At 26.3% G+C, this 23,707-nt stretch overlaps 1 protein-coding gene across 1 annotated transcript in view; it reads right to left on the reverse strand.

Annotated features, from left to right (window-relative positions):
* Positions 1 to 14,573: 14,573 nt before the first annotated feature.
* The window catches only part of LOC129618980 (homeobox protein B-H1-like), a 115,349-nt gene continuing 106,215 nt past the window's right edge, over positions 14,574 to 23,707 (reverse strand). Inside the window, exon 3 of the mRNA XM_055534024.1 lies at positions 14,574 to 15,328. Coding sequence (XP_055389999.1) covers positions 14,707 to 15,328 — 622 coding nt within the window. The 3' untranslated portion in view covers positions 14,574 to 14,706. The remainder of the gene's footprint in view (positions 15,329 to 23,707) is intronic.

Consider the following 23,707-nt stretch of genomic DNA (forward strand, 5'->3'; position numbering starts at 1 on the left):
ACCAACCAAATAGTGTTAAAATGTATAACAATTCATCAAAGGTTATAAAATGAGTGAAAAAGCAAAAAATTTAATTCGATTATTGAATTTAGTAAATTAACATTAATATCCGAAAAATAACCAATTCAAACAAAAAATAAAGGATTACAAAACAGATCCTTTGACATAATTTATATACAAAAAAAATCAAACTCCTACACAAAAAAACTTAATCTCCCGCGATGATTCATTATGAAAATTTATTCCTTTTTTGTTCTGTTTTATTTTATATTTCATTAACGAAAGGGAATTTACAAAAGAGGTTCATAAATAGACTCCGAATATAATATGAATAAAGTTTCAAACTATTCACAATAACACTCTAAGTAAACAAGTAACAAAAAGAAAATTCTCCCTTTTGTTTTTTGTTCTTTAACTAAGCATCTCGATCCTCTTAAAATTTTCGAAGTAAATTATAGAAAAAATTCAAATAAACATTAGTGATAGCACACTTTTTTAAAAAAATGTATCAAATTGGAAATACACCAACTTGTAAGCAGTTAATATTGTATATTAGGAACTATAAGGGAGGGGATTTTGTTTGGAAATACGTGATCGCAGTACAATATACCACCAAGAAGGTCCATCGAGAATGTTTGACAACTCCAATACATCTATTCAAACCAATCAAAATTCTTTACGAGTTATTATTTCGTAATAGAAGGTCCTCCAAAAGCGTCTGTTTTTAAAGAAAGGCATGGAAAACATGTTCTACGCTCTCCACCTCCGCAATATCTTCACATTTCTGACAGACGTCTGTTGTCCTGACTCTAAATCTTTTATCGATCTTTTCAAAGAGACAGTCAGAAGCCCCAATTATATGCTAAGACCCGTTCTGCCATACTACAACAACTCCTTTGTCCTCTTCTCTTCGTTGCAAAGCCAGAGCACGATAGCTGTGCTGTACTTGCAAAGCCCCGCAAGTTTTCAAAATGCTGCTCTTAATACAGTTATTATAAAAACCTTAAAACTTTATAAGCTTTAATAGCTTTCCCGTTCCGTTCCATTTGAACCTTCACTTTTTTTAATGTCGGTCAGTCAAAATCTGAATGATTTGTATCATGTCTATGTATTATAGTTCAGAGATTATAGTATGTTCGCCAACACTGCTCTGCATGAACACAACAATGAAAGAAAAAATAAAAAAAAACTATAGCTCTTCTTCGTAGTTATTATTAATGATTTTTTAGGTTCTTGTTCCTTTCATTATTGTCTTTGATATTTTCCGAAAAATCATCATTACAAGTCAGAAAAATCCGAAAAGAATTTTATTTTCCTCCAATATAATTTTTTTCTTCTTGTTTTTTTTTTTTGTGAATCTTGACAGTAGAAAAAAATATACTAAAAAATCTGCTAAATCATTTCATCTTGAAAATTTTTAAAATTTTTAATTGATCCATTTACTGGCATCAAATATGTGTGAGAGTGTGTGTTTGTATAAAATGTAGGTATATTCAAAATATCCGAAATATATAAACTTACTCGTAATTCATATATGAACCAAACAAACAAGTCAACCAACCAAACTTGATGGCTCCAACAATCTGTTTTATACTTTAAAAAATAATATACAAAACATTAATTGCAAAAGATTCACTGAATACAAGAAAATATAAAAGGAATTTTACTGAATACGCACATGAGGAAGAATCAATCAATGAAATTAAATCACATTGTTACCATGTTACCAGGTAATGATAGTTATGAAAAAATTCAATATGTTTGAAAAATTTCTGAAAAAAAAAATATTTTTTCCATTCCAGGTTGATGTTTTTTTGTTATTTTGTGATTTTAAAAAAAAAAAAGAAAAATTATTATTAAATATCTACTTAGCAGTGATGATGACCTAAATTGTTTCCAAAATTAAATAAAAAATCAGTTTTACATTATTAAATAAGTTTGTAAATAGAGGCGGTTCAAATTTTAATAGCTGAAAGTTATATTATGCCGAAAATATTATTGCTGTAATCTTTTTTTCTGGTTTGCGTATGTAGCAATTACTTTTTGAGAAATAATTAAGCATTATGAAATTGATTTCAAGAATAGAATATAGGAGATTTCAATCAAGTTTATTATATTTCTCTAGAGTCGCGACAACACTGTTTTTGGTTCGTCTTTTGCAATTATTTCCACAAAATTTTATAAAATTGAATCAGTTCCTTCCAACAACATGATCTCTTAACATTTTATACATATATTTGAAATTATATCCAAGAATGATGTTATTCATTATATTTTTTTGTCCGAGCTCCTCTTTTTCTAGAAGAAAAATATTTACCGCCACCATTTTAGAAATGAAAAGAAAAAGTCTTTCTTTTTAATCCAAAAATATAATTGAAGCCCTTACAAATGAAAACCTGAGGCCGCCTGAAGACTAGAGTCCGCATATTAACGACCAAGCTTTCTCTTAACCACTCAGTCCTCGGCTAAAATGCTTGGGGACGCAGAGTTAGCGTAAGCAATAACTACAGACTCCGCTGCATCGCGTCACATTTCACTCACCTTTCTGCCATCGATGGACAATTTTACTACAACGTCTTCCAATAGATAATGGCAGCCGAATACAAGCAATTTTTAATATTATACTTAATTATATTTTAGTAATAAATAACATATACTTAATCAAATTCTGATTAAGGAATGTAAAGCAATTATTAAAAAATTCATACAGCCGTGTAATTTTAACTATTGTCGAAAACTAAGAGAAGAGGGAGAGAAGTTATTTAGAAATGGAAGTATGTTTTCTGTTATTAATTTTTATTTTCAGAATTTTTTAATACAATATACGGACGGAATCTCATTTGATCAAATAAATACGAACGGAATCACATACTGCGTTTCGAGCTGCACATGGCATATATTAAAAGGATGCCATCCACTCCGGCGCCTCTCCCTGTCTTTTCTATATTATAGTGAATATAAAACTTGAACTTACTTTTGTATAATCGGCAAGACCAACGTTTCATGCTTTTCATAATTTTTTTATTTTAAATTTAGCTTAAACATACATGGGAAACCATTGAAAGGGGTAATGGCCATTTTTTATTAAAAAAATTTAACTTTATACAAAATGAATTTCTCTATATAAAAAACGACTCTATATAAATTTTATTAAAGTAAACAAAAAAAAAAAAATAAAAAAATTTTTATTTTTAATTTAAAGGTTAATTGAAGTACAAAAATATGATTTTGTTATTTAATTATTTTTAATTAAACATTTTGTTGAAGAAAATTGAAAACATCGAGAGTAAATTGGTTATTGTGATCTAAAGGAATGTGTACAAAATTTTGTTTTTCTTTCTCGTTTTCTTTCTCGTTTTTTGGACACAAAATCGTGTATGACAATGTTATCAATGTCCAAAAATCGCTTTTAATGTTAATTTTAATTAAAGGTGATAATTTAGAAAGTGTTGTTGTGTACCTTTTAAAAATTATTGTTTCAATTTTTTGTTTTTGTTTTAAATTAAATATTTATTCGTGTTCAAATGCCACACAAAAAATGAGCTTTACATTTGTAAACTATTATTTTTGTGTTAGTATAGTAGTATAAGAAAGGGACTTGACACAATGAATTTAATTCAAAAGTTGGTTAAAAATTTTGCAAAAATTATAATTAATTTTTAAAAATACATAAGTATAGCTATAATATAATTGTTATTAAAGATATAAGTTGACATTCAAGGAACCAAATATATTAGAAATGAAAAATTCAACAAAATTGAGTTGCCAAAACAGAATAATTTTAAAAGCACCCAAAGTCTTCTGCTTACTATTTTGGAGGTGATTTTTTGCAATCGAAATTGTTCAGACCAATCAGAAACTTGAAAGTGGGTTAGTTCACTATAAAATGCTGAATGATTTTTCTTAAAATTTTATCTGAAATATCTCATTTTTCCAATTAAATATTTTCCGGTATAATCGATTCACTTTTACATTTTTAAGAAATTCAAGAGCTTATCAACATTTCTTAAATTCAAAACAATGTGATATTGGCATCATTTTCACGTATATACTAAAGTATAATTGTTTTGTTAAAGTTATAATATGTAAAATTGTAAAAATATTTAATATCATTCTGAAAATACGAAATGCCGCCCGTTATTTACTGACCTAATCAGACACATACTACATATTAATAACATTAAACGAGCTAGATTTTATATCTTGATGGGAACATATTCATAATTAACTCAATTTATTAATGGAAAATGTATACCTTAATCATAATAGCATTTTTATAAAAAAAATAATTCTTAATTCAGAAATTAAATATAAAATTTTAAAATTCTTACCACTGCCCTGGTAAGTGTTAAAAATTCAGGGCAGTACTCTTACTATTATTTTTGTTTAACAAAACTCTTTCACACAATACTCTGCATTTTTTATTAAACAATTAACAATCATTAGAAATAATTTTTATACTTGGTTAATTTTTTGACATTTTTTTAAAGTAAAAGGTGGTTCATATATTATATAAAATACGCGATTCTGTTTTCACATTCAACTCTAAAATTTTATTATCCCAAATATTAACCAAAATCGTAAAACTATTCAATGATTTATGATAGTTTTAAGCAAATTCGAAAAAAGAATTCACAAGCATCAAATATAATTTATACTCATACTTTTATGACACCCAATTACAAATAACCATTAAATTTTAACTATTGTTAAACTATCGTAAATTATAATAAAAAATAAAAAAAACAAATTTTTCATTGAGGAATAAAATAAAAAATTCCAAAAATTCATTTAATATGCGTTCCAAGTCCTTCAAAAAGACTCTCGTAAAATTAAAATATTTATTTGCTATGAATTTGTCACCTTTAAAAATTTTTTTTATAATATGAAAAATTATTTTTATTTTTCACAAAATTAATAAAATCATAATTAGCATAATGATAATTTGACATTATAAAAAGAAATACACACTTAAAATGGTTTTTTATTTTTTTAAATTTGAATAAATGAAAAGGTAATAAAATTTCAGACAAAATAATAATTTCAATTTAAAAAAATTCAAAAACAACAAAAACACAACACAACCGACCGCATAAAAATTGTAAAAGTTGTGTTTTATTTTCTTTTAATATCAATTGAAGTGGAAACACCCTTTTGAGGGTACATTCATGTTTAGTTTTAAAAAAATATATGTGTATTAAATTAGAATGTACCAAATTAACCCTTATAATCCAACAAAAGATTATGGTACAGATTGTAATGTAAAGTGCATTTAGGTACGAGTAGTACAGTTGAAAGTTTAGTTAGTTATGCCGAACAATATGCACTACAAATATCAAATACATTGTGATGTCAGAATAGGACAAAACTTTTGTTGAAATTCAATAACAACTAAAGCAATTTATTTAGGAATTGTAATAAATAAGAATACGAAATGAAGATTGCATTGTAATTAACTTCTGAAATTTAAACCGGTCTAAAGTATCTAAGATAAGTATCTAAAAATGATAAAAGAATAAAATTGTGAAAGTACAATTAACAAGAGTTCTTGTATATTATGTAACGATCTAAAAGAAATTGAGAGGAGGGGTCGAAGCGCTGGAGAAATCTTCTGAGGCTGCGGCAGGCTAAGGAGTTTCTCCGAGACTATGACTAGGAGCGATTTGAAAAGATTATAGGGTTGGGTAAGAATCAAGTGAGAATTCTGTTAAGGCACTACAGGATTAGGAGGCGTTGGAAAGTAAAGGTACTTGCAGATTTTGTGGGGGAGGATGTGGAGACCTCAGTGCACCTTCTGGAAGAGTGTGATGTTCTCGTTCATAACAGAAAGGAAAGACTGGGGGAGGGGGTTTGCTCTCAGGGCGATGGAATTGCGGTCTTCCGAGCCTCACATAGTGCTCGAGTTCATCAGAAGGGTGTGTCTCGAGCGTGTGCTGTAGGATATGGCATTCAGCAGAAGGGACGCACAATAGATCCTTATATGTGATCGCGGTATACTATAACTGTTACTACAGTTGTAAAAATCTACAAATCTGCAACGCTCTACGTACTGGTAGTAGGTATAAGGGTAATTCGACAATTTGTAACTAATCTCTTTCTTTTATAACAAAAGATATTCTTTTTTAATTTGCATTAGATACATACATTAAATGGCGTTTTATTATAATTATGTAAAAAACCCATTTAAAAAAAATATTTACAATTTCAAATATTTTTAAGTAAGTCAATAAAAAGAGCTGAAACTACACAAATCTCAAATACGTACCTAATATGACAGCCAGGTTTTTTATTTGCCATACTAGGAGCTTATTTTATAAAATTTGAAAAATCAGCTGATTCCATATTACTATTAAAATTTAAACAGACTAAAAAATATATAGACTTGATGAGGGTTAATAATATAGCATCAAATTAAAAAAAAATCTCAATTACTAAAGTAGCAACCAAGTTACCTACATTTGAAAAACACAGCAATTGAAATTATAATTTCTTTCAAGAATAGCAATTTAAGTAACTGCATGTTTTACATCCTTTTTAAATTTAATTCAAGAAGGGGTGAAATATGATCTGTAAATTGTATATGTACATATATAAAAAAAATAAATAGTAATTATTATGTATACTTGTAATGCCAATTTGTGCATTTATTTATTCTAAATCATTTTTGTAAGAGAAACAAGATCAGTTTGATAAATTTTTATTTAATGAATATTAATTACACAAAACCTGTTATGAATTTATAAGTGTCCTCATTTTTTTTAAAAGATTCAAAAACATAAATCATGATACAAAAGAAAGGATGATAAAAATATTAATCAAATAAGCACTTATAGAAAATAAGAATGAATAATTTTACATTTTTGTATTTATTAAAACATTTTACATACCTACGTGCTTATGAAATTTCAAATACGCAATACGTGACCCTGTTAGAATGGCGATTGAAACCGCAATTTTCAAATATCAAATAAATGGTAGTAAAAGGTAATAATTTTTGTTAGAGCTGAAATTATTTATGAATAATGTAGGAAAATATGAATTAGAATAAGAACTCACAAAAATTAACGGTACAGGAAAATTGTGTCTTTTAAGAGTATCCGAAAATATTACTGTATGGATAATTTTCAATAAGATTGACGGACGGAAATCTAAGTGTTCTTGAACTCGTCGTAATTAAAAAGTCTACGTGAAATCACGCAACATACGCATAAATTGAAGCAACTGAAAAATGGATTTTGAAAAGATGTGCAAAATACTTTAATTATGCAAATACTATAGAAAATTTGAGGATAATGCTCCGAAATTTTGTACTTAAATTTTTTTAACTTTTTTATACATCAATTCTAATCCGTATTGCAAAAAATATAGTTTTTGAAGTAATATTCGCATGATTGGAATTTAATACAATTTACGACGGCAATAACTATAGGACAATTCCAATAGTTTCGACATATGGAATACGTTGTGATCAACTTAATTATTTCGTTGTACTCACCTAACCAGTTACAAATACTGAAATCTAATTATGGAATGATCGGCGGCAGTCTTCTTGCAAAGGGATCAAACTCAATATTTAATTAACAAATCGAAATAAACTCTAGAAAAAGCAATTTTTATAATTTCATACTAAGAATCAAACTAGCAATTAATTCACTTACATTTTGTTGTCTTTAACGGTTTCATTCATAGAAATTTTTAGACTACCCACATTGATATCGACATCTTATCCAAAAAAAATAAAATCATCCAATTTTTGTCGGAACAATTTATATAAAGAATAATAATTTTCAAGTCCAAATTACGTCACCATTACCCACCCATAATATTTCACCCAAAAAAAAAATATTAGAACTCCATAAAAATTACCCCTTTAAAACCTTTTAAAACCCTTTAACAAAATTTAAAAAAAAAATTTAAACCTTCCTTTTTTCTTTGTATCCTATTAGACACAAAATTTTATTGTTAAACGACTTAACAAAATCTTATTTTAAAACCGCCTTTTAATTAATTTTAAATCTCAAAAAAAAAAGAGCAAAGCTAAAAACCTAAATCAAATTTTATCCTATATCATTTTCACGTGAAAGAGTTTTTCTATTTAAAAACTCTTATATCATCCTTACAACAACATTGGGTCACTCCATAAATATTGAAAGGAAACAATTATGTCCAATTAACACAAAAATTAAATAAAACAGTAGAACAATCAGATAATAATCGGAAATCATTTTTAAATAATACAAGAATAATTTATTTATTTATATTTTAATATATTATACGTATAGATGTGTAAATGTGTAAACATACGTATATACGTACAAGATGTTTCAATAATGCATAATCCTCATATTTATTTTAAACAAATTTTAACGATACTAGATTTATAAACCCAGTCAATAAAACCGATTTCAAATCAGTAGGTTTAGTTTGCGCAGCTCTCCGAAACGAAAAGTTATATAAAATTGTAATATCCCGGATCGTATTGTTGTTATTCTTACTATTCATATTCACTAGATTAGACACAAATTAGATTTAGCTTGCAATTCACCAATCTAATGGAGTATACCAATCTAGTGAATCTAATTTAAACAAAGCCTTTATATATCTCGTTGACCAGAGTTAGAAATAAGCATAGGGGACATGAGATAAGCCATTATTTTCACCTATCCCTTATAGGTGTAACGATTGATGACTCCAACAACAGAATCATATAAAGTGAATGAACATCAAAAAACTTTACCACAGTATAAATAACCTTTTTAATTACGAGTTGAATACTAGAACTTCACTTTCAGATACATATAAACAATTTAAATTTCTATACATTTTGACTTGCCAAATTCGGGCTCCGAGTCAGGATGTCATAGTCTTTTGTCATAGTTTTATGGTCTCTTAGTTTCTTAAGTTCGAGTTGAGGTCGATAATTTCAGAAAAACTAGTTTTTGCTATTTCAATACATATATCGGAGTCAAAATTTGCGTTGAAGGGGAATTCAAAATTTGAAAACAAAAACAACCTGGAATCGGGTTGGAGTTGGATATATGGAATTATACATTATTTCGCTATAACAAAACCAAACGTGCTTTCAAAAACTCATTACTTGACGGGATAAGATACTATTCAAAAATACTGAGGTTCTCATTATAACATTTCAAATTTCAAAATTTATTTCATTTTGAAATCTCTAAAATTCTTGAACAAAATGCTATCACTTCAAATCGGATCTTCATAGAGAATACTTGAGATGTAAATTTGTCCCTTCTGAAAAACTCTTTTACATAATTCGTCTTCATTCATCAACATATTATGAACAACATATATTTGTGTATACATGTAGATTTTAAATTTTGAAGAAAAAAAAAATCATATTAAATATTTTTGATCCGAAAAATCCACATAGTCACCAACCGAAGAAATCCAATTATAAACACCTCCTTTCATCCGAAAAAGGATGCATCAAAGCAAAATTATTTCTTTCGCACGCATTTCAATTTTAAAACGGCAAAAACAAAAACAACAACAAAGTAATGAACATGAAAAGATTTTAGTGTAAAATCATTCTTAAAATTCTGTATACAAAAAACAAAGAAGGTTCTTCTTTCTTAAACAAGGAAGACATCAACAAAAAGAAAAAAATTAAGAAAAAGCCTTGTTTTTTCTTCAATTTAATTCTTTTTACACAACGATGATGATTCTCGAAATTTACTAACAATAAGATAAAATCAACAAAAATTCATTCGCTAGAGAATTTTACAAAATCATCATCATCTTACCTTGTATATGTATGTATATATCTACAACATACCCGTAGGAATGCTATTCTCTTAGTAGGTGGCTAAATGATCCTTTGTTTAAAATCATTATTTTGCGTCATTATTATTGAATCACAAATGAAACGTCCATTCTCATTTTTAGAATTTTTAAGACCTTGTATGTTTTCTACATATGCAATTTGGATCGTCATTTTGAATCCTATAAGAAATGGAATTAAAGACTTTGTAGTTTAGCAAAATTTTGAAATTTTTAATGATTTTTATTTAATTTTGTTTTTTTTTATTTTGTTTTAAATGAGGTAGCAATTTTAATAAACGATGATATTTTGATAGTTTTTTGGATTTTGGAGGGATAAAATTAGGACTCTCAATTCTCAATTTTATGAACAAGTTAATTTCATTCAAGGAATGATTTATTCGCTTATATATTCTTTTCTCATTTAACCGACATTTAAAAAACTTTGGTTTTTGTGAATAAATCTTTGAATTGTAATTATTTAAAATATAAGAGATTCAATTTAATCCGAATTTAATGATTTCAAAAACTTACCCTGAAGTTTAAATCTAAGTTCTCGTCTAAAACATCAAATGCTCTAACGTTTTTTTAATATGAATGACTATGTGTTCACCTGAGCGCAAAAATTCACTAAGTTAATTCAAGCCAATTGACATAGTTGGTATATTGTAGCGACGTAAGCGACGTCGTTTTTGGCGACAATAACGATCAATTTTTTAATTAAAAATTTCAATTTGTTAATTTATAGATTTTTCGTTTTTGCAAATGGATATCTCTCGTCTTCTTGACCTATTCTGTAATAATTTTAAAATATCGGTTAAACTGAAAATGAAATATTTATGAATACCAGACTGTGTAACTGGAATATTACTTACTGAAAACAAAAAAAAATTGATAGTTTCCGTTTCATTTCAAAGAATTCCGGAATTCCTAATACTTCCAAATATTTTTAGGGCTTAAACCGGCCGAAAAGAGTATCACAAAAATGAGCTGGTTTCATTGGCTTGTGATGATCTTTTGTGATGAGACTGGTTTATGTTCAAGTGTTTTATATTAAAACAGGAAAGTTCTAATAATTTAAACATAAGATAATCACAATTTTGAAATAAACTGAAAGTCTGTCTAGAACCAAAAATTTTTTAACAGCTCTATATTTTTTCGAAAGAGTTTCTAAAAGTTTTTCTGAGATGATACATGTTTTTCTATAGGCAAGAAGAAAAACCATTCCAAACCGTAACAGGTGTAGGGCTGCTTACTTACCAACTCAATCTACTTTTATATCAAACAAAGAAAATTACAATTTACTGACATTTTTAAGTATTAAGAACTTTCAATTAATTTCATATTAATCTCATTTATTTTTCAATTTTTTAAATTTTATATTTTATTTTTAATTATACATAAAAAATATTTTATTTTTTGGATTTTTGTTTTTTTTTTTCTTCTCATTTATTTTATTTAAAATAAAATTTTTTTCTTTTGTTTTCTTACCTTTTTTTATCGTTTATAATACGTTTTTTTGCATATTTAATAATTTTTTTTTACTGAACTTAAAAATTAAGTACAAATATTTATAATATTTTTTTTTAAGCATATTTAAATTTTCTGTAATGTTTTTTACAATAATGTACTTAATAATTTCATTTACATAAGAAAAAAAAAATTTTGTTTATATTAATTGTAAATTTTGTAAAATTAAAATTCAATTAAAGTGCATTATAATAAAATATCGCGAAATATAATACAAGAAATTCCAAAAAAAAAAAGAAAGAAATTTAAAATTATTATAAAAAAATTTTCATTTTTACATTCATTTAATTTTAAATACACATTAAAAATTTTTTTTTATATTTATAATATAAAATATTTTTTATTTTATTTTACAAATAAATAATTTACTTATATATTTTAATTACATTTATTTAAATTTATTTTCTATTTAAATTTTATCTGTGACAATAATCGAAAAAATTATTTTCAAAATTAATTTGGTTTTTTTTTTATTCGAATTTAAAATTTTAAATTTTTTACACTTTAATTTTGTTGTTTTCGCCTTTTATTAACAATAATAATTTGCATATTTTAAATTGGTCTTTAAAAAATAAAATAAAATTTTTATTCTAGCATTTTTTTTAATTAAATTTTTGATCCGCCAATTTTTTTCCAAATTTTTTAATTTATATTTAATTGTTTGTCCGTTTTTATTTTTGTACAATTTTATTTTAATAAGATTTACGTAGTTTAAAACATAAAAATATTGGCAACTCTTTAATTGAAATTTTGTTAATTAACTGCTTATTTCCAATTACAAAAAAAAAACATATTCAGCCCTAACATAAATTTCGTTCATAGCTCCAAAATTCCGTAAATTACGAATTTCATATTTTCAGTTCTGAATTACTAAAATTCTACTACAAAAATTCGTAATGGAGCAGTCATAAATTGCGTTCGTAGTAAAAATTACCCTCTAAAGTCTACGAAAGGAATAATTGCACCTAACAAGCAATTCAAAGAGAGTGGTTGTTTTAAATTTTCAAATTTTTAATTTTTTTTTTTTGAATTTGGGCTCTTCGAACACAGCTACCATGAAATGAAATGAATTCATATTTGCAAAAAAAAAAAAAATGTTCACTTTTCAAAAATACTCAAAAACTAAAAAAAAAACTGCACAAATCCGTTTTTAGCACTTTTCCAAAAAATTTTTGAAAAAAAGTGCTTATTAGTTTCACTCTGTCCGTCCGTCCGTCCGTCCGTCCGTCCGTCTGTCCGTGTGTCTGTTTACAAAACTTCTACATTCTTAAAGATAGAAAGCTGGAATTTTGTATGTACATAGATCTTTACTAGAAACTTATTTCCATAGAACAAAATTTTTACCTATCTCGCCCCTCTAGAAGTTATACCCCCCCAAAACCCTAAAAACGGCCTTTTTTAACTATTTGTTGCAATGAAACCATAAGCATGAAATTTTGCAAACGCAGAAAGACAATGGCTTGCTTCCTCTAGCACGATATACTATAGCTAAACTTTAGAAAAACAAAATGGCCGTTCAAATTTACCGTTATCTAAAGTCTTTTTTTTCAAATTTTTGATTTCGTTTTTCTTCTAGACCCCAGCCTGTAGGAGCTTGAAATTTTAGGGCCTTTTAGACATTACCAAATAGTTCATTTCGTTTGAAGAAAATTTTTTTCCATCTCCGCCCCCTCTCAAGTTATCGCCCCTTGAAATTTGTAAAATTTGAATTTTTGACACCCTATATTTCTGAAACCGCAAGGTTTTTCAAATGTCTATAAACGCAAAAAGCTAACGGTAAATTCCGTGAAATTAAAAAATATAATTATTTTTCTTAATTCACACAATTAACCCTTAAAATCGAGCATTATGTTAACCCCTTTTTATATTAATTTTTGCTCTATTTCAAATACTGCATAAATCGTTCATCCTAAATATATGCAATCCCAGAAATAGTTTTGTATATGAATGAAAAAAATTTTAATAGTGTGATAGGTATACATAGGCTGTATTTAAAAACAGAATTTTCACTTGTCGAAGGGAAAAGTGCTACAATACAAACCATTGGTTTGACCCAACTTTATTAAAAATTATCCTATTATATGAAGGTAGGGTACTCAAATAGTAACCAAAAATATAAATAAGCATTTGGCAGTTAAAATAAAATACTGATTTTGATACTCCAAAAAATTCTGTTGCCATTGCTAATTCATAATCTCTACGAAAGCAATTTGTAATCATCTAAAAGTCTACGTCGTAGCTAAGTTCGTAATTCGTAAAATTCTACGAGGGGAATTCATGACAGAACTGATTATATTTGAGAAAACGTTCAAGTACTTCTCTAGTTTCACCTTTTTTGACTAATAATTACAAAACAGGTAAGCGGCTTAGGTATAAAAGGAACAATACGATGTTGTTGTTTTTATCGAAAACCTAAACAATTAATGTAGATTGTCTAACATGAATTGCATACATGAGTAAAAAAATCACAATCATTTCAAGAATTTCAGTTCTAGTATTGGAAAAATTGAGTTATTAAAATATCTTTCAATTAATATTATAAGATTCAAATTTTGAAAAAAAAAAATCAAATAAATTCATTGGATACTCACAAGATTGTACTCTAGATAACAATGCAAGAATATATTATAATAAATTTTATAATATATTTAATTAATGAATTCATATAAAATAATCGTCAGAATTTCAAAATAATAAGAGAACAACGTAACCATATGTATATAAAAAAATTCAAATCTAACGTGTAGACGCTTACGCTAGGTTCACTGTTACGTTTAGGGTGTAACAAACTAATTCGCAATCATAATTTAAATTAAAGTTCAATAAATTTCTATGCAGAATTTTTTTGTGTGCTCAAAAATATTAATGGATTTAATGTTAACGCTACAAAGCGCAAATTTTTCAAATGTATACTCTTATATAAAAATCGAAGAACATGGTGAAAAAAGGTAAAATATTTGTGAAATGACCGTGTTTGTGGCAAAAAAAGGAATTCCATTCTATACAATAACTATGGAAGTAGTAAAAACTTTTGAGATTTAACAGAAAAACTCAAAATTGAAAGATTTGTAATAAGTTATCAACGCCATATCTTTGCTTAAAGTGAAGGCTTTGTTTTTTTTTGTTAAGTTTTCAGCACAATTAGGGCTTATTGTTAAACGGCTCTTAAGTAATTTTTAATGCCTATTTTGTATCTTTTATGCTTACAACAACAAAGCAGTTTTAATAAATTTAAATGTACAAAAAAAAATTTAATTACATTAAGCAAAGAAAATTTTAAAAATCTTCTTTAAAATTGCTAAAAAAAAATTTAAAAATTCTTTAAAAATTTAAAAAAAAAATATTTAAAAATTTATTTAAAAAAAATTATTATTTTAATTTTTGATAATTTCAAACTTGAATTGTATCTTCATCATCACTTGGTGGTCGACTACTTTCTGAACGGCCCGGTGGACTACCTGGATTTAATGTTGGACTTGGTGATCTTCGTATAATTTCAGTACGATTTATACAATTATTACTAATACTGATAATATTATTATTACTACTACTACTATTGTTATTATTATTATTATTACAAGTACTCCCATTACTATTATTATTATTTGGATTAATGCTACTTGGTGATATACCACCAGATGATACTGGTGTACTTGTATTAATTCCACTTGTTGTATTTGCTGCTGCTGCACTCTGATAATAACTACTTAATGATGATAATGAACTTGATGCTGATAAATGTGGAAATTGTGTTGGTATACCACCTAATGTACCTAATGCTGTTGGTACACCTGGATATAAACGATAAGGTAATGGTTTTTGTAATGCTGCTGCTGCTGCTTGTCTATAATATAAATCTGTAGCTGTTGGTGGTGCACCATGTGGTGATTGACTTGGATATGGCCAACCACCAAGATATGGTGGTCCACCATATAATCTTTGAAATGCTGCATAATTTCCTGCTTCAGCTAATAATTCTAAACCAACTGCTGTTTGTCGTTTCCATTTTGTTCTATTTAAGAAAAATATGAAATAAAAAAATTTATTTTAAATATTACTTTTAATAAAAAATTTTATATTGTTAATAAAATTACGTCATGGGTTTAGATTTAAAAGGACATTTAAGAGAATTGACAAAACTTGATTTTATTAAAATCTTCGTCATTATTATTATCCGATCATAAGAAATACACATTGCAAGTTGCCATTTAATTCAGGGGTGCCAGATTTTTACTAACAATCACCTAGTTTTCCAAAAAAATACCCAGACTATACGAGAAGAAAAAACTTAAAAACTTGTTTTTTTTTTTTTAAACAGTAATAATTACAACCGTAATTCGAAGGTTAACAAAATTATTGGTTCGCAGTCAACTATTTTGGAGAATAATTCTTTCAGTGAAATGTTAGAATAAAATATACTTATATTAGGAACTATTGTATTTTATAACGTGTGGTCTACAAACGATCTTTGTTTTAATTAATTTGTCTAGAGGAATAGAGGCAAGAACTGAAATCTCCTCTTGAATGCTTCTGGGGTTCCTACCAAAATTATAAAATTGAAACTGTCTGATATCGTCTGATAAAATTAAAAATTCTTTCGGAAATATGGAAGATGCTGCAATTTTTCCACAACATGCATAAACTATTTTAATGAAATTTTCAGTACCCTATGATTTCCAAGTTAAAAATTCAAAGACACTTATTTATATGGACACCATCGACATAAAGTACCCCGACTTCAACAAGTAAATTGTTAGAAAATGCGTTGTAAGAAAATTTTCACTGTACTAATGAGTTATTAAATTTCATTTTATTGGTTTACTTTCAAATACCTCTAACATAAAAAGTACATTTGCAAACTAAAAACAAAAATCAAATTAAAACTTTCCTCCTAACACAAACATAACAGCTAATTTTTCTAATTTTTAAATAATTTTTATTTTCAAAACAAGTCACGAACAAAAAATTAATAATTTTTGTTTTGAAAGAAAATCAAATTTCCTTATTTATAAAATATCCAACCTTATAAAATATTCAAATCTTTTTTTTTTTCTTTTAAAATATTTACAAAAAAGCCTTCTTCACGAATTCCGATCACTCAATTTTACATTTAAACTGTAATTACATGCATTTTCTTATGAATTTTATTATGGAGGTGGCAAAATAATTTTTACATATTAAAATGCTAAAACTGATGTTTTTAAAAGGAAATTCTCGGCTATAACCCAAATACATAACAGAAAATCTTCTCCTCTAATATTTATATAAAATAAAAAAAAAGCCTTTAATTCACCTTTAAGGTAAAAATTTAAAACTTTGTGTCTGAAATTTTTTTACAATCATTTCAAATCAAGAACAAAATTGCTGTAGCTCAATTTGGCATTAAAATTTAACTATAATAAAAAATGCTTAGTATGCATATATATATATATCATATTTATATATATCTATATATATATCATATAAGTATATCATATGAATCTAATGTACATATAAGTGTATAATAATTGAAGTAAAAATCTTAAATAATTTAATAAAAAAATCATGAAACATAAATTCATATTTGCATTTAAAATTTTGAAAATAAATCGAGTACGGCGCTTTCCAGTTTTCTTATAATTCCAAAGAAATTGAATATTTCTTTCATCTAATATGGTATATATGTATGCCTATTTTAAGCATATGAATCCAAAAATCATAAAATGGATTCAATCAACTACCGTGCCATATTTATAATAATATTATGGTATAGTTTGGGCAGATACGAGTATATGCAATCAAATCTTCAAAAAAAAAAAAAATTCCTTGATATTATCAAAGGCATTTCACTAAAAAGGAAATACTCGTATTCAATCTGCATATATAAATAAACCAATTGATAAATTTTTTCTAAATCTTTCTTTGTTTAAGCATTTAGCCGCATTTATCCAAAATGGGAAAAAATGATTTAAAATTATTTCGTGCTTTAAATTACAAAAATGCTAACAACAAAAATAAAATCTAAAAAAAAAAAAATTAAAGCTATTATATCCTATCATTATGCAATTACTATATAATATCAGGCACATAATCATCATCATCATCATCATCAACATCCCTATCATCAATGTATAACTATCATTACCAACGCCATCATCAAACTGTCATTGAATATGCAATGGTCATGAAAATTTATACAGAAGCTGTAATTGTATTTTGCACATACAAAATATTCAAAACAATTTTCCAACTCTTCAATTATACAAAAACAACAACAACAACAACAAAGTTTCGGTAAAAATTTTTTTTTGCATCCCAGTGAAAATTTTACTAACATTCAAAAATAATGGTTCTTGGTAAACTGGTATAATGCACGACTTTTATTTTTTTTTCTTGTTTTCATTTTTTTTTTTTTGTATTAAATTGGATGCAAATGAAATTATGTTTTCTGCTTTTTTAAATCGTTTTAGTAGTTATTATTATTACTATAATGGTTGCCAATTGACTTTTTGAACGTGTATGAGCGATTTTAATAAATAATATAAGAATTGGAAAAATACAAACGAAATAAAAAAATGGTAAAAAGAAAATTAAAATTGCAAATACTTTTGAAAAAGCAAAATGTTGTTATTTGGCGCAAATTTCTGCAAAAATAACAAGTAAGAAAGTTAAAAAATGATTTAGAATTAAAATCGATTATAATTCTGTGGTTATAAACGGAAACTGCTTAAATCGCGTCTACTAGTTCAGAATTTTAATGAAAATCGCTCTCAACACATTTTCACTAGACAAATTTGGATTATGTACCTCAAATAATTCCAAAATTATTGAAAAGAAGTGTGAAAACTTGTGAATATTTTAGAAAAGTCATCTAAACATCATTTGCTAAACCGAAATTCTAAATTTTAAGAAAATTAATATAAATTTGAGTTTTCTACAGTTTCTAATCGAAGCCCACTAAAATTTTGCAAATATTTCTAAAAAGAAAATCCCTGGGTTTAAGAAAAACTTGCCTCAGTTTAGAAAAATCGTTTTCAACCAAATTAAATTCATTTGAATATTTCTACACAAAGTACCCGATTTCTATATCTATATTCCATACAAAGGTCCCTTTGGTGTTGAACATTCATCCCTCTTGATAGTTAATACGATTTTTTTCTTATTTACAAACCAAATTTCATAGAGATAACAAACTACAAATTCGAAAAATATAAATAAAATAGAATTCGATTGTGAATTCTTCAAAAGAGAAGAAAAATAGTTTCACTAAACGCTTAATTCCGCCTAAATGAAAATTTTACTTATTAGGTAACATATATTTTTGCAAGTTATACAAATTTACGTGATTTTTGTAAGATATACCCGATGAGTGATTTTTATTCCACTATACTTCGAGACCCTAAGAGATCCAGATTTCTTTTCCACAATTTCATGACACAAACTTAGAATTGAAATCTTTTGATATTTCGTCATATTCTGAAACCCGAACCCCGATCCGGTTTCAATTCATGCAATGAATGAATATTATCATTCGTAAACAATTTCAGAACAATATTTCGATTCATGGTCTTACAATGTCATAAAATATTTTCCATGTAAGACCATTTTCTTCACAATAACGACTTGGAAAGTTTTTACTTGTCAATGTTAATACCGTAAATGTAACTTAATTTAGAGTATAGGCAAATATAATATAGGAAAAAATTAAAAGACAAAATGTATATAAATTGCAGTAAATTCAAAATGGAGTTGATGATGATCATGAAAAAATAAATTATATGGGGAAAACTAGTACACAGTCGTTGTTGAATATGATGAAAAAAATGAAATGAAAAAAGTAAATACTCGTAAATTCTCGAGGACATAATAATTGCACCTCAATAACAGTTTTCATTCATTCTTGTTTTCAATAATAAATATGCAAAGGCAAAAAAAAAAATTTATATGCGAAATGCTATAAGGCAACTGAGATTTTTCATTTTTTATTACAATTTTTCCATATTTGTTGCTGTTGTGTGTGTGTGTTTTTTTTTTCTGAATATTGTTCACATAAAATATTTAAATTTTAATGCATCCAATTTGCATAATAATCATTTTTTGATATATGCAGAACGTTTTCATTTATTTTTTTTTATTTTTTTCTTATTTTGTAATGGATATATGTTAAGTATAGAGAGAACGGTATTATAACAGCAAAAACATCTTAAACAGGAACTTTTAGTATGAAATCATGTTATTTATATTGGTTCATGTGTGTGGTGTGCTATGTGCTCTTTTACGTACATACATATTTTTATATAGTGCTAAAAAAAAGCAAATGGATATAAATAGTTTATTGGCTTATATATGAAAAGTAAATTCAAAGCAATTTATATGTAAGATGAAATTCAGTACAATCGAATTTATTTGAACTTTATGAAAAAAATTCGAATATAAACTGTTTTAAGCACAATTTTTTAAAGAAATTTGTTCTTCCTCTATTTAAATTCAGTTCTTGGTTATTTCTAGAGTTAATTTATTCACACTTTAGGGAAGACAATTGACAATAAATGCTGGTAATTACTGTCATTTACTGTAGAGTCACTCCTTTGGACACAGTAATTAAAGCCACAATTTATGCCACAAAGTGAAATTGTTGCAAATTTATCATTTAATGCTTTCACATGTATGTAGCTCTGTACGCTATTCGAAAAAAAGGGATAGAGTAGTTATTTACATGAAAATTTATTCCTGTAGATGTCCTTGGTTTGATACTCGTAATTACGAGTATTAATAATATGAACAAATGATAATGTCAAACTGTTTACTAGTATTTTAAGTGAATGAGTTATTTTTACCGATTTATATACATATAATAAAATAATATACATTTACACACTGCTCTCCATTACCTTATTATTTTTTAGGAGAAATATCGTGGGGTATTTAAGTTTTCTCAAAATAATCATTGAATTAATGTGAATGTCACAAAGTGAATATAGTGGAATGGCAACCAATGAAATGACAAAAAATTATAATTAGGCTTTTAATAAATATCTTTAAACGATTCAGGAATACCACGTTTCATTTTCGCACAATTGGATTATAGAATCAAAAGTTCGAGTGGGAAAATATAATAGAGTTAAACCACGGAGTTCTGGCAGAGTTTTTTTCTGTAATATTTTCTAAATTAGGCTCATATAGTAATTTAATGAATTTCTTCCATGTCTTACAATATCTTACATCACTGATCTTTAAAATTTCAATTCCAAGAGCACACTTTCTCTATTTGAGCTTCCTTAAGATTTTTATAAAATAGTTTTAATTAAATAAAATTTACCGTGATTTCACTGTATGCGAATAATTTAGTGAGTGTGACTGTTATAAACTATAACAGAAATTATTTTTTATATTTTATATCGTAAAATTGTACATTAATGTCTAAAAAGTTTATAAATTTTTTCGTTTGTAGTAAAAACAAAAAAAAGGATGTTGCCATTTTGAAGTTTTTAAAATAATTTTTATGCTTTTAGATTTTTAGCACTTTTCCAAAAAAATTTTTGAAAAAAGTGCTTATTAGTTTCACTCTGTCCGTCCGTCCGTCCGTCCGTCCGTCTGTCCGTGTGTCTGTTTACAAAACTTCTACACCTTTGAAGATAGAAAGCTGAAATTTAATACGTACATAGATCTTCACTAGAAACTTATTTCCGTAGAACAAAATTTTTACCTATCTCCCCCCCTCTAGAAGTTATACCCCCCAAAACCCTAAAAATGGCCTTTTTTAAATATTTGTTGCAATGAAACCATAAGCATTTTTGAAATTTTGCAAACGCAGAGAGGCAATGGCTTGCTTCCCCTTGCGCGGTATACTATAGTTCTACTTAAGAAAAACAAAATGGACGCTCAAATTTACCGTTATTTAAAGTCCTTTTTTTCCAAATTTTTGATGTCGTTTTTCTTCTAGACCCCAGACTGTAGAAGCTTGAAATTTTAGGAGCTTTTAGATATTAATAAATAGTTCATTTTGTTAGAAGAAAATTTTTTTCCATCTCCACCCCCTCTCAAGTTATCACCTCTTGAAATTCGTAAAATTTGAATTTTTGACACCTTATATTTCCGAAACCGCAAGCTTTTCCAAATTTTTATAAACGCAAAAAGCTAACGGTGAATTCCGTGAAATTAAAAAATATAATTATTTTTCTTAACTCACACAATTAACCCTTAAAATCGAGCATTATGTTAACCCCTTTTTATATTAATTTTTGCTTTATTTCAAAGACTGCATATATGCGTCATCCTAAATATATGCAATCCTAGAAATAGTTTTGTATATGAATGAAAATAATTTTAATAGTGTGGTAGGTATACATAGACTGTATTTAAAAGCAGAATTTTCACTAGTTGAAGGGAAAAGTGCTACAATACAAACCATTGGTTTGACCCAACTTTATTTAATTTTTTTTTTACTACTGGCAATTTATTGCACTTTAAATTTAAATTAAAAAAAAAAATTATTTTTATTTTTAAAAAAACAAAGGTCCTCAAGCTAAAGAAATTAAATAAAATTAAAATAATTTTTTTTTTGTTTTTATAAAAACGAGAAATTTATGTTGTAAAATTTCGCATTTCTTTTTCCTATGATAAAAAATTTAAAACTATTTACGGTAATAAATTTTAATTTATTTGAATTTCTTTAAGAACGCTGATTGAAATTATTTTAACAGTAGTTAATGGAAAATATTTTGCCTATAAATATAATTAGTTCGACACATCCACAAATCATAAGTCATAATGTGAGGTACCAAAACTCATATATAAAAGTGTAGATGAATTTAATTTTTTAAATAAGTTAAAAAGTTTTTATATTTTTTTATTGTTTTATGAGATTTTTGTTTATTCAACTATAAATTCTTAAAATGATGGTAATCCTCCAGCGCTTCAACATTCTTTTTGCATATTCCGAATTCATTTAATTAATAAATTACAATTCCAATAGGCATTTTTTACACTGAGAGTATTTCAATATGCATTTAGTGATTTTTCTCATTATAAGGAGGAAATAAGAATGTACAAATAAAACTGTAGATCGGCATTGTATTTAAAAACTAATTAAACCATAAGGAAAGTGTTTTGATATACATACTTAAATTTTATTTCATCTCATCTTATACGAGTTCTTTGGAAAATAAAAATTTTTTAATAAAATTTCGTTGGTATGAAGGACAATAATGATAACGGGGAACAAGGTATTCGTACAGAAATTCTCATTTCCTTTATTCTTCCTCTAACTTTGCGTTTGCAAACATTGAACTTAAACATTGAAGTCTCGTCAAAAATATATATTTCTTAAATAAAATATAATAAATAATTCGACGAAATTGTTTGACATTTCGAAGCGATAGAACGCATTTTATACGGAGTAACGCGAATTTTAATCATATAAAAGCAAAAATTTCATAAATCTAAAATTTAAATTCAATTTTCTATTCAACTGTAAAATTAAATCTGTGTTATAATGAAGTTTATAATAATTTTTTCGTAATGCATTTTTTCAAAAAAATTACGATGTGATTAAAACAATTTAATTGCTCTTGGGAGAAGTTGTGTTACCCAGAAGTCTCATGGTTTGATACAGCTGTAATACTGTAATTTATTTGAGGGCTAACTATTGTGTTAATGTAAACTTTATGAGAATCAGAAAATATCCTATAAAGAAATAAGATGGTGAGCTATGGAAAATCGGTTTTACAAAAATAAGTGAAAATGAACTTTTACGACGAAATGTACGAGAATTTTCACAAGCGCAACAACATTCCTCATCTCAAGAAATTTCTGTGATCTATTTGTTTTGGAGTATACACATAGAACAACATGAATTAAATATTGTAATTTTTTTTACAATACTATCAGTAATTAATGGCATTTTTGTAAAAATTTACATTTGTCATTCTTTAACAATATTATTAAGGACATTATTTTCATATGTACATTCTTTTTTCTCCTCTACAATCTTGAATTTTTAATATAACCTTCATGTTATTCAGTTAGTTTAAAACCATTAATTATCCTAAGATTTATTTTATTATTATTCTAAGGTTCATAATATATTATTCTTATATTTTTCAAATTGAAACCATTTTCATCTCCTAAATAAATACTTTATGACATTATTAATGTAATTCCGACCGTACTACATCATAGCATACCCGTACACATAAGTACTTAGATTCTCTAAAAATAAAATGTGAATTCAAATCAACACCAACATATCAAAGGGCAATTGTTATGCAGAAAAGAACGATTCAACAATGTTACAACAATTCTTTTTTTGATTCTATTTTACATCTTCAACATTTTAATTTTTTTTTATAATTTGCAAATTTCTATAGTTTTTATATAACAATTTATCAATTCGTCATAGTTAACATTTTAT

The sequence above is a fragment of the Condylostylus longicornis genome, unplaced genomic scaffold (genome assembly GCF_029603195.1).
Source record: "Condylostylus longicornis isolate FDR11 unplaced genomic scaffold, ASM2960319v2 ptg000010l, whole genome shotgun sequence".
Taxonomy (NCBI): Eukaryota; Metazoa; Arthropoda; class Insecta; order Diptera; family Dolichopodidae; genus Condylostylus; species Condylostylus longicornis.